Source organism: Salmo trutta, chromosome 24, assembly GCF_901001165.1.
Source record: "Salmo trutta chromosome 24, fSalTru1.1, whole genome shotgun sequence".
NCBI lineage: Eukaryota > Metazoa > Chordata > Actinopteri > Salmoniformes > Salmonidae > Salmo > Salmo trutta.
In genome coordinates, this window is record NC_042980.1 from 36460258 (window position 1) to 36473061 (window position 12804).

Sequence of the window (12804 nt, forward strand, 5' to 3'; positions counted from 1 at the left end):
TATGCATTGTCTACGGCTGTCTGATGGGCGGGTGACCTCTGTGGTGGGTGAGATGCGGGAGCGGACTGTGGAGTTTTATACTGAATTGTATAGGGCAGAAGTGTGTGATCCTTTGTGTGCTCAGGTCTTGTTCGCAGGACTCCCTAAGCTCTCTCTGGCACAGAGGGATGACATGGACATTCCTCTGTTGTCCCATGAACTGGCAGAGGCCGTAACCCAGATGTCCCCCGGTCGTGCACCGGGGGTTGATGGACTCCCAGTGGAGTTTTATAAAAAATTCTGGGGAATAATTGGACAGGACTTATTTTGCGTGTTGCGTGAATGCGTCGGGGTAGGAGAGTTGCCGATGAGCTGCCGTCGGGCAGCTCTGACTCTCCTGCCCAAAAAAGGGGACTTGTGTGAACTTAAGAACTAGAGGCCTGTGGCATTACTCTGTGCGGACTACAAGATATTTGCCAAGGTCCTCTCTAACAGACTGAAGTCCCATTTGGACTCGATAGTACATAAGGACCAAACATATTGGGTACCGGGACGCTCAATCACGGACAACTTGTTCTTAATTAGGAACATGTTGGACTTGTCGAGAGGTTCTAATGTGAACTTTGGACTGGTCTCTTTAGATCAAGAGAAGGCTTTTGATAGAGTGGACCATGAGTATCTGTTTAATGTGATGTCTGTGTTTGGGTTTGGGAAGAGTTTTTTGACATGTGTGAAGCTGTTGTATGCTGGGGTGTCATGTATGGTCAAGGTGGGAGGGGGGCTCAGTAGGCCAGTCTGGGTGAGACGGGGCATTAGACAAGGATGCCCTCTATCTGGGCAGTTATACACACTAGCCATTGAGCCTTTTTTAGGACTGCTACACAGGAGACTGCAGGGAGTGTGTGGACAGGCATAGCAGTGTCAGCATATGCAGATGATGTCTCTGTGATGGTCAGGATATGCAGGCACTGGAGACCAGTCTGAGGGTGTACGAGGGAGCTTCATCAGCTAAGGTAAACTGGGGCAAGAGCAAAGCTCTGTTATGTTGGGCATGGAAGAATAGGGCTCCTCCTCTGCTTCCAGGGGGTTTGCTGTGGGGTTGTGAAGGGCTTAAAGTGTTGAGGGTGTACCTGGGCTCGGAGAGGTGGGTCAGGAAGAACTGGGAGGGGCTGTCACAAGCAGTGGTGTCAAGACTGGCCAGGTGGAGGTGGCTCCTGTCCCAAGTGTCATATAGAGGGAGGGTGCTGATAATTAACAACCTGGTGGCATCTTCCCTGTGGCATAAACTGGCTGTCCTCAACCCCCCCTGCCGGTCTGCTCACGTACCTGCAACGCAAGCTGGTGGACTTCTTCTGGTCAGGCCATCACTGGCTGAGGGCGGCAGTGTTGTATATGACCGTCCACGAAGGAGGACAGGGCCTGGTGGAACTGGAGAGCAGGATGGCTACTTTCCGGCTAAAGGCGGTGCAGAGACTGCTGTACCATACTGATGTTGGCTGGAGGGAACCAGCATGCGCGCTGCTGAGGAGAGCTGGAGATTTAGGGTTGGACCGGCAGCTGTTCCTCATGAAGCTGGAGAGGCTGAGTACAGCAGGTCTCTCAGATTTTTACTCTGCAATGCTGAGGGCCTGGCAGCTGCTAAGGCCACACGAGAAGAGGGTGTGGAGCCTGGGCTGTGGGTGTGGGAGGAGCCTATCTTCCACAACCCAGCCATCCCTTTGAGATCGGTCCAGTCGGCCACCCTGCAGAGGCAACTGATGGCAGGGGGTGTAAAAAGGCTGGGTGACCTGAGACTGCTGGGAGAGGAGGGGTGGAAAACCCTGGAAGTCTTGGCACAGCAAACAGGAATAACGTCTCTTAGGCTGCTGGAGAGATTCCTGGAGGAGGTCCAGGAGGCACTGTCTGAGCCAGTAAGGGGGATGTTTGAGCAGCCAAAGGGAGAGGGGCCACCAACTTTTCCGCCACTGCAGGTGACGGCAGAGACTGGAGACTGGCAAGGGGGTCTGGAGGACTTGTTAGATCTTAACACTCCGAGCCTGGGAGAGTTTGAAGGGGTGGGAGGTAAAGCCCTCTACAACCTCTGCGTTAAGGTTAGGAACATTAGGAGCCTAACAGGAGTGAAGGCACATCAGTGGCAGGGGGTATGTGGGGAGGAGAGTATGGTGGGTTTTAGATGGAGGGGGCTCTACAAACCCCCAGTACCAAAGAGGTCAGGGGACCTTCAGTGGAGGGTTCTTCATGGAGCCCTGGCCACTAACAGCTGATTGGCACAGGTTGAACCGGGAATCAGGCAGGGGTGTCCTTTCTGTGTAATGAAAGAAACTGTGATTCATGTGTTTTCTGTGTGCACCAGGTTAATGTCACTAATGTCTCTGTTGGAATGTCTGTGTGAGAGGTTGGGGGAGGTTTTTACTGTTGGGATGTTTATAATGGGATACAGGTATTCAAGTAAGGAGAAGGAAAAATGTGTTTTGTTGAATTTTCTGTTTGCTCAGGCAAAGTTAGCTATTTTGCTAACAAGGAGGAACAGGGTCAAAGGTGGGGGGATAACAGACCCTTTACTATTGTTTAATGGGATGGTCTCTGCGCGCCTTAGGGTTGAGTTTGAGTTCTATAGAATGATAAAAAGTGTGGAGATGTTTCAGGAGATATGGTGTGTTGGGGGGGCTCTCTGTATAGCTGGGGAAGATGTTTTGGATATACGGTTGTAGGAGTGGGTATTGTTTTGAGTATTGTGATGTTGGTTTGTATCATGTGGTAGCTGGAAAGGTGAGTATGGTACATGTATGCATTACAAGATGTATTTTTGGTTTTAATTTTAAGGGGGGGTTGGGTGGTGAGTTTTAAATGAAATGAGAATGTTTCAGTAAAGAAAGACAAAGTCAAAGTCTCTCTCTCGCACTTTCTCTCTCTCTCGCACTTTCGCTTTATGTTGCGCTCTCTCTCGAGTTCTCGCTTTCACTTTCTCTCACTTTCTCTCTCTCTCTCTCTCGCTTTCTCTCTCTCGCGCGCTTTCTCTCTCTCTCGCGCGCTTTCTCTCTCTCTCGCGCGCTTTCTCTCTCTCTCGCGCGCTTTCTCTCTCTCTCGCGTGCTTTCTCTCTCTCTCGCGCGCTTTCTCTCTCTCTCGCGCGCTTTCTCTCTCTCTCTCGCGCTTTCTCTCTCTCGCGCGCTTTCTCTCTCTCTCGCTCGCTTTCTCTCTCTCTCGCTCGCTTTCTCTCTCTCTCGCGCTTTCTCTCTCTCTCGCGCTTTCTCTCTCTCTCGCTCGCTTTCTCTCTCTCTCGCGCGCTTTCTCTCTCTCGCGCGCGCTTTCTCTCTCGTGCGCTTTCTCTCTCTCGCTTTCTCTCTCTCGCTCTCGCTTTCTCTCGCTTTCTCTCTCTCTCTTGCTCTTTCTCGCTCTCTCTCTTGCGCTTTCTCGCTCTCTCTCGCTTTCTCTCTCGCTCTCGCGCTTTCTTTCTCTCGCTCTCGCGCTTTCTCTCTCGCGCTTTCTCTTCTCTCTCTCTCACTTTCTCTTCTCTTCTCCCCGTAGATTATTTTGCTGACCTGCAGGGCCACTCTGATGACGACCCAGAGATCCACTGGGAATTCTATGGCAGTGCTGTGTGTGGTGAGTCTCGCTCTGTGTCTATTTGTGTGAGAGAGATTCCCATTGTGTGCAAAAAGATCAGCTATGTGTGTGTGTTTTCATTGTGTAATATAACTCTGTGTGCACTACCTTCAGAAAGTATTCATAACCCTTGACTTAATCCACATTTTGTTGTTACTGCCTGAATTCAAAATTGATTAAATAGATGTTTTTCTCACCCACCTAAAACATCTAAAACACAATGACGAAGTGAAAACATGTTTTTACAAATTTTGCAAATGTCTGAAAATGAAATACAGAAATATCTCATACATACATTTCCAGTCAAATTTCAGGACACCTACTCATTCAAGGTTTTTTTTTTATTTCAACTATTTTCTACATTGTAGAATAGTAAAAACATAAAAACTATGAAATAACATATGGAATCATGTAGTAACCAAAAAAGTGTTAACATCTCTAGGGTAGGGGGCAGTATTTTGACGTCCGGATGAAAGGCGTGCCCGTAGTAAACTGCCTGCTACTCAGGCTCAGAAGGTAGGATATGCATATCATTGGTATATTTGGATAGAAAACACTCTGAAGTTTCTAAAACTGTTTGAATGATGTCTGTGAGTATAACAGAACTCATATGGCAAGCAAAAACCTGAGAAAAATCCAACCAGGAAATGTGGAAATCTGAGGTTTGTAGTTTTTCAAGTGATTCCCTATCCAGTACACAGTGTCTGTGGGGTCATTTTGCACTTCCTTGACAAGATGTCAACAGTCTTTAGAACATTGTTTCATGCTTCTACTATGAATAGGGAGAGAATAAGAGCTTCTGGAAGTAGCTGACAGAGAAAATGACATGAGCTCAGTGGCGCGCATTCACTTGAGAGTTAGCTGTGTTTCCTTTCTTTTTTGAATACAAAGGAATCGTCTGGTTGGAATATTATGGAAGATTTATGATAAAAACATCCTAAAGATTGATTCTATACATCGTTTGACATGTTTCTACAAACTGTAGTATAACTTTTTTGACTTTTCGTCTGGACTTAGTAAGCGCGTGCCTTACATTTAAAGTAGTGGACTAAACGCGCGAACAAAATTGAGGTATTTGGACATAATGATGAATTTTATCGAACAAAACAAACATTTATTCTGGAACTGGGATTCCTGGGAGTGCATTCCGATGAAGATCATCAAAGGTAAGTGAATATTTATAATGTCATTTTTGTCATTTCTGTTGACTCCAAAATGGCTTGTTCTGATATCTGAGCGCTGTACTCAGATTATTGCAAAATTTGCTTTCGCCGTAAAGCTTTTTTGAAATCTGTCATAGCGGTTGCATTAAGGAGAAGTGTATCTATAATTCTTTGAATAACTGTTGGATATTTTATCAACGTTTATGATGAGTATTTCTGTAAATTGATGTGCTCATTCTCCGGAAGTTTTGGGAGGCAAAACATTTATGAACATTACACGCCAATGTAAAATGGGGTTTTTGTATATAAATATGAACTTTATCGAGCAAAACATGCATGTATTGTGTAACGTGAAGTCCTATGAGTGCCATCTGATGAAGATCATCAAAGGTTAGTGATTCATTTTAGCTGTATTTCTGGTTTTTGTGACTCCTCTCCTTGCTTGGAAAATGGCTGTGTGGTTTTTCTTGTCTCGGCGCTGTCCTAACATAATCTAATGTTATGCTTTCGCCGTAAAGTTTTTGGGTTGGATTAACGAGAAGTGTATCTTTAAAATGGGATATAATAGTTGTATGTTTGAGAAATTTGAATTATGAGATTTTTGTTGTTTTGAATTTAGCGTCCCACATACCCCAGAGGTTAAACAAACCCAAAATATATGTTATATTTTAGGTTCTTCAAAGTAGCCACCATTTGCCTTGATGACAGCTTTGCACACTCTTGGCATTCTCTCAACCAGCAACACCTGGAATGTTTTTCAAATCAAATTTTATTGGTCACATGCCCATGGTTCGCAGATGTTAATGCGAGTCTGGCATAATGCTTGTGTTTCTAGTTCAGACCATGCAGTAATATCTAACAAGTAATCTAACAATTTCACAACAACTACCTTATACACACAAGTGTAAAAGAATGAATAAGAATATGTACGTATAAATATATGGATGAGAGATGGCGGAATGGCATAGGCAAGATGCAGTGGATGGTATATAGTACAGAATATACATATGAGATGAGTAATGTAGGGTATGTAAACATTATATAAAGTGGCATTGTTTAAAGTGACTAGTGATACATGTATTACATCCAATTTTTTATTATTAAAGTGGCTAGAGATTTGAGTCAGTATATTGGCAGCAGCCACTTAACGTTAGTGATGGCTGTTTAAATGCTGAGCTGTAGTCAATGAACAGCATTCTTACATAGGTATTCCTCTTTTCCAGATGGGTTAGGGCAGTGTGATTGCGATTGCGTCGTCTGTGGACCTATTAGAGTGGGTCTAGGGTATCAGGTAGGGTGGAGGTGATATGATCCTAGTCATTTAGCTCAGTTACCTTAGCTTTCTTGGGAACTGGAACAATGGTGGCCCTCTTGAAGCATGTGGGAACAGCAGATTGGGTTAGGGATTGATTTAATATGTTCGTAAACACACCAGCCAGCTGGTCTGCGCATGCTCTGAGGACGCGTCTAGGGATGCGGTCTGGGCCGGCAGCCTTGCGAGGGTTAACACGTTTAAATGTTTTACTCACGCAAGGCTGCGGTGAAGGAGATTCCACAGGTTTTGGTAGCGGGCCGTGTCAGTGGCACTGTATTGTCCTCAAAGCGAGCAAAGAAGTTGTTTAGTTTGTCTAGGATCAAGACATTGGGGTCCGCGACGGGGCTGGTTTTCTTTTTGTAATCCGTGATTGACTGTAGACCCTGCCACATACGTCTCGTGTCTGAGCCGTTGAATTGTGACTCTACTTTGTCTCTATACTGACGCTTAGCTTGTTTGATTGCCTTGCAGAGGGAATAGCTACACTGTTTGTATTTGGTCATGTTTCCGGTCCCCTTGCCCTGAAAAAAAGCAGTGGTTTGCGCTTTCAGTTTTGCTCGAATGCTGCCATCAATCCACGGCTTCTGGTTGGGGAAGGTTTTAATTGTCGCCGTGGATACAACATCACTAATGCACTTGCTAATAAATTCACTCACCGAATCGGCGTATACATCAATGTTGTTGTTCGACGCTATCCGGAACATATCCCAGTCCACGTGATCGAAGCAATCTTGAAGGGTGGAATCAGATTGGTCGGACCAGCGTTGAACAGACCTGAGCACGGGCATTTCCTGTTTTAGTTTATGTCTATAGGCTGGGAGCAACAAAATGGAGTCGTGCTTTCAGATTTGCTGAAAGGAGGGCGGGGCAGGGCTTTGTATGCGTCATGGAAGTTAGAGTAGCAATGATCCCGAATTTTTCCAGCCCGGGTCGCACATTAGATATGCTGATAAAGTTTAGGGAGCCATGTTTTCATATTAGCCTTTGTTAAAATCCCCCAGCTACAATAAATGCAGCCTCAGGATATGTGGTTTCCAGTTTACATAGAGTCCAGTGAAGTTCTTTCAGGGCCTTTGAGGTGTCTGCTTGGCGGGGATGTACGCGACTGTAATTATAATCTAAGAGAATTCTCTTGGAAGATAATGCGGTTGGAATTTGATTGTAAGGATTTCTAGGTCAGGTGAACAAAATGACTTGAGTTCCTGTATGTTGTTATGATCACACCACGACTCGTTAATCATAAGGCATACACCCCCACCCTTCTTACCAGAGAGATGTTTGTTTCTGTCGGCTCTGATAACGTATCCTGAGTGAGCCATGTTTCTGTGAAACAGAGAATGTTACAATCTCTTGTGTCTCTCTGGAAGGCAACCCTTCCTCGGTTTTCATCTACCTTGTTGTCAAGAGACTAGACATTGGCTAGCAGTATACTCGGGAGCGGTGGGCGACGTGCCCTTCTACGGAGCCTGACCAGAAGACCGCTCCGTCTGCCCCTTCTGCGGCGCCATTGTTTTGGGTCGTTTTCCAGCAGTCTTGAAGAAGTTCCCACATATGCTGAGCACTTGTTGGCTGCTTTTCCTTCACTCTGTGTTCCAACTAATCCCAAACCATCTCAATTGGGTTGAGGTCGGCTGATTGTGGAGGCCAGGTCATCTGATGCAGCACTCCTCTCTCTTTCTTGGTCAAATAGCCCTTACACAGCTGAAGGTGTGTTTTGGGTCATTGTCCTGTTGAAAAACAAATGATTGTCTCACTAAGCGCAAACCAGATGGGATGCCGTTTCGCTGCAGAATGCTGTGGTAGCCATGCTGGTTAAGTGTGCCTTGAATTATAAATAAATCACAGACCGTGTCACCAGCAAAGCACCATCACACCACCACCTCCGTGCTTCACGGTGGGAACCACACATGCAGAAATCATCCTTTCGCCAACTCTGTGTCTCACAAAGACGTGGCTGTTGGGACCAAAAATCTCACATTTGGACCCATCAGACCAAAGCACAGATTTCCAATGTCAATTGCTTGTGTTTCTTGGCCCAAGCAAGTCTCTTCTTATTATTGGTGTCCTTTAGTAGTGGTTTCTTTGCAGCAATTTGACCATGAAGGCCTGATTCACGCAGTCTCCTCTGAACAGTTGACGTTGAGATGTGTCTTTTACTTGAACTCTGTGAAGCATTTATTTGGGCTGCAATCTGAGGTGCAGTTAACTCGAATAAATTTATCCTCTGCAGCAGAGGTAACTCATGAGAGCCAGTTTCATCAAAATGCTTGATGGTTTTTGCAAATGCACTTGAAGAAACTTTCAAAGTTCTTGAAATTATCCAGATTGACTGACCTTCATGTCTTAAAGTAATGATGGACTGTCATTTCTCTTTGCTTATTTGAGCATAATATGGACTTGGTCTTTTACCAAATAGGGCTATCTTCTGTATACCACTCCTACCTTGTCACAACACAACTGATTGGCTCAAACGCATTAAGAAGGAATGAAATTCCACATATTCAACTTTACCAATGCACGCCTTAATTGAAATGCATTCTAGGTGACTACCTAATGAAGCTGGTTGAGAGAATGCCAAGAGTGTGCAAAGCAGTCATCAAGGCAAAGGGTGGCTACTTTGAAGAATATAAAATATATTTTGATTTGTTTAACACTTTTTGGTTACTACGTGATTCCATATGTGTTATTTCATAGTTTTGATGTCTTCACTATTATTCTACAGGGTAGAAAATAGTCAAAATAAAAACCCTTGAATGAGTAGGTGTGTCTAAACGTTTGACTGGTACTGTAAGTATTTGTCAGGTAGCCTAGTGGTTAGAGCGTTGGACTAGTAACTGAAAGGTTTGAAAATCGAATCCCTGAGCTGACAAGGTAAAAGTCTGCCGTTCTACCCCTGAACAAGGCAGTTAAGCCACTGTTCCTAGGCCGTCATTGAAAATAAAAATTGGTTCTTAACTGACTTGCCTGGTTAACTAAAGGTAAAATTAAAAAATTCACACCCCTTAGTCAATACATGTTAGAATCACCTTTGGCAGTGATAACAGCTGTGAGTCTTTTTGGTTAAGTCTACGAGCTTTGTGCACCTGCATTGTACAATATTTGCATATTATTATTTTTAACCCCTTGGGGGGGGGGGGGGGGGGGGGGGGTAGTTCTACTAAGCTATATGGAATTGTTTTAAGATGGTCATACCAAGGATCATTTAACTTTTTGATTTTGAATTTTAGGACCCCGTTAGGTATAAACAAAAATATACACTACCGTTCAAAAGCTTGGGGTCACATAGAAATGTCCTTGTTTTTGAAAGAAAAGCACATTTTTTTGTCCATTTAACTAACATCAAATTGATCAGAAATACAGTGTAGACATTGCTAATGTTGTAAATGACTATTGTAGCTGGAAACGGGAGAATTGTTATGGAATATCTACGTAGGCGTACAGAGGCTCATTATCAGCAACCATCACTCCTGTGTTCCAATGGCACGTTGTGTTAGCTAATCCAAGTTTATAATTTTAAAAGGCTAATTGATCATTAGAAAACCCTTTTGCAATTATGTTAGCACAGCTGAAAACTGTTGTTTCTGATTAAAGAAGCAATAAAACTGTCCTTCCTTAGACAAGTTGAGTATCTGGAGCGTCATTATTTGTGGGTTTGATGACAGGCTCAAATGGCCTAGAAACAAAGGACTTTCTTCTGAAACTCATCAGGCTATTCTTGTTCTGAGAAATTAAGGCTATTCCATGCGAGAAATTGCCAAGAAACTGAAGATCTCTTACAACGCTGTGTACTATTCCCTTCACAGAACAGCGCAAACTGGCTCTAACCAGAACAGAAAGAGGGGTGGGAGGCCCCGGTGCACAACTGAGCAAGAGGACAAGTACATTAGAGTGTCTAGTTTGAGAAACAGACACCGCACAAGTCCTCAACTGGCAGCTTCATTAAATAGTACCCGCAAAACACCAGTCTGAACGTCAACAGTGAATAGGCGAGTCCGGGATGCTGGCCTTCTAGGCAGAGTTCCTCTGTCCTGTGTCTGTGTTCTTTTGCCCATCTTAATCTTTTCTTTTTATGGTCCAGTCTGAGATATGGCTTTTTCTTTGCAACTCTGCCTAGAAGGCCAGCATCCCAGAGTCGCCTCTTCACTGTTGACGTTGAGACTGGTGTTTTGACTTATTTACTCCTGACTGTATTTAGTCTTGACATAACAAAGGGGTTGAATATTTATTGACCCAAGACATTTTTCAGCTTTTCATTTTTAAATTCATCTGTACAAAATTCTAAAACCTAATTCCACTTTGGCATGATGGAGCATTGTGTGTATGCCACTGACACAGCATCTCATGCTGTAACACAACAACATGTGGAAAAGTCAAGGGCTGTGAATACTTTGAGTCATTGGAAGAGGGCAGTGGACTTGTGTTATTCTAACTGTGTATCCCTTTCTCCATGTCTCAGAGTCCTTAGAGGAGGGCAGTGTGTGTAACATGCTGGCGGATCCCCCAGGGCCAGAGGAAGATGATGAGGACAGGAGGGAGCTCTTTGAGTTTGAGTTCTCCAACCAACCCCTCCTCCCCTGCTACAACATCCAGGTGTCCTTGTTGCAGGGGTGAGTGTATATACAGTGTGTATATACAGTGTGTATATACACACACACACACACACACACACACACACACACACACACACACACACACACACACACACACACACACACACACACAGAGAAATCAATATGATTGGATAGAAGGAGGGAAAGAGGAGTACAGAATGAGAGAGTGAGATGAAAGTGACAGATAATAAACCAATACCATTTGTTCATCTCTTGTGTGTATAAATCCTTGCGGTCCCGAATCCTCTTCCCACCCCCCAGGTCCAGGAACTGGCTTCTCCTCTCAGATGTTCTCCGGAAGCTGCGGATGTCGGCCCGTTCCTTCCGCTCCTCCTTCCCCCACATGAAGGTGGTGACAATGTCCGAGGCAGAGTTTTACCGCCAGGCCTCCCTCTCCCAGCTCTTCTCCTGCCCAGACGAGCTGGAGGGCTTCCAGCCAGACAGCAAGGAGCTGCTGGACCTGGTGGAGGGGAGTGCTGAGCTGGCCGCTCTGCTGGGATCCACCCTGGAGTGCCTGGATGACCGCTGGGACGAACCCCTGGAGGCTAACGTTAATGCTAAGGCTAATGTTAATGGGAACATTAGGGCTAATGCTAACGCTAAGACTAACACTAAGACTAATGGTAACGCTAATTTTAAAGCTAACGCTAACAGGAGGTTGTTATCCCTGACCCTGAACTTTGACTCTGATTTCTGAATCCCTACTCTACAGTGGGGGTCTACGATAGGTGAATGAGTAAGACCCCTGCCCTGAGATGAACTCCTGCTCTGTACCAGTGGACTGTATGGACGAACGGACAGACAGAGCAGCAGAGACCTGAATGTGTCTGGACATCAAGCGAAGATGAAGAGGCGACTGTAAATTAACAATTGTCTTATTTTTTATACATGTATTAATATAAGTATAAATATATCTGGAAATGTTATCTTGATTTCTCTCCTGCAATTGTGTGGTTGTGTTATCATGACTGGAAGGTTGTGTGTATGTGTGTTAAACAGTATAATATATATGTGTGTGTGTGTGTGTGTGTGTCAGTTTATATGCCATAGTGTGTGTCTGAGCACTGAGGCAGCGCTTTTGAATGTCACATTTTTTGTTCATAGGAAGCACATGATGAGGATCAGTTGTATAGTTTTTTGTTCTCCTCAGACAGAGTTAGCATTCTAATCACCCTCAGGGGCTGTTTTGTACCTGTGTTCAATCTGCTTCTCATTTGGTCTCTAATTTCACTTGCAAAACTGAGGAGATGTGTTTTTATATAATATTAAAGGTTTAAAGATGAGAAGATATTCGCCCTTCGGTACAGAACAACAGGGTGGCTATTGCAGTACAGTAACAGTTATACTATGTTTTTTTTGTAATTAAAATATTTCATTTGTATTTATATTTTGCCAGCAAAATTATCAAAATAAATCTTAACGTTTGCAAGAAAGTTTATCTAAGTGTTATGCTCCACATTTTGTAATTACTATTGAAGGGTTTACTACCTAATCTTTGAACATTAGGCACATTCTGGCTTTTCAAGACCAAATCTGTCTAGCCTGGACCTACGAAGACATCCAGACAAAATTGGGCTACTTCAATATTTCATCTGTACACTACATTACCTACATACAGGAGCTACTTGTTTAGCTCCCGAGTGGCGCAGCGGTTTAGGAACTGCATCTCAGGTTCGAATCCAGGCTGTATCACAACCGGCCGTGATTGGGAGTCCCATAGGGCGGCACACAATTGGCTCGGCATCGTCCGGGTTTGGTCGGCATAGGCCGTCATTCTAAATAAGAATTTGTTCTTAACTGACTTGCCTAGTTAAATAAAGATTAAAATAGTGTAGCTAGGCTGTTCTGAGCCACATCCTGAATGCTCAACAATAAGGGGTTGGAGGGGAGAACCAGTAGCCTACTCAAGTAAACTCAAACTCCCTCAAGCCAAATGAAGCCAACAAAGTAAAGAAAACACACAGCATACTGTTTGCTATGGATAATCACACAGCTTTGGGGGGAGCACTGCTGCTACCTCGCTCTCAAACCAAGGTGCTTGAATTGAGGAGCAAACTGAAGTAGAGGATATTCAGCAACTCTTGGAGGACAATGGAAGTAAATGCAAAAAGCTTGTTTATTGTTAAAAGTGAA

At 44.3% G+C, this 12804-nt stretch overlaps 1 protein-coding gene across 1 annotated transcript in view; it reads left to right on the forward strand.

Annotated features, from left to right (window-relative positions):
- The window catches only part of LOC115160548 (BCL-6 corepressor), a 49504-nt gene extending 37395 nt beyond the window's left edge, over positions 1–12109 (forward strand). Inside the window, exons 5-7 of the mRNA XM_029710714.1 lie at positions 3421–3583; positions 10518–10668; positions 10933–12109. Coding sequence (XP_029566574.1) covers positions 3421–3583; positions 10518–10668; positions 10933–11368 — 750 coding nt within the window. The 3' untranslated portion in view covers positions 11369–12109. The remainder of the gene's footprint in view (positions 1–3420; positions 3584–10517; positions 10669–10932) is intronic.
- The last annotated feature ends 695 nt before the right edge of the window (positions 12110–12804 follow it).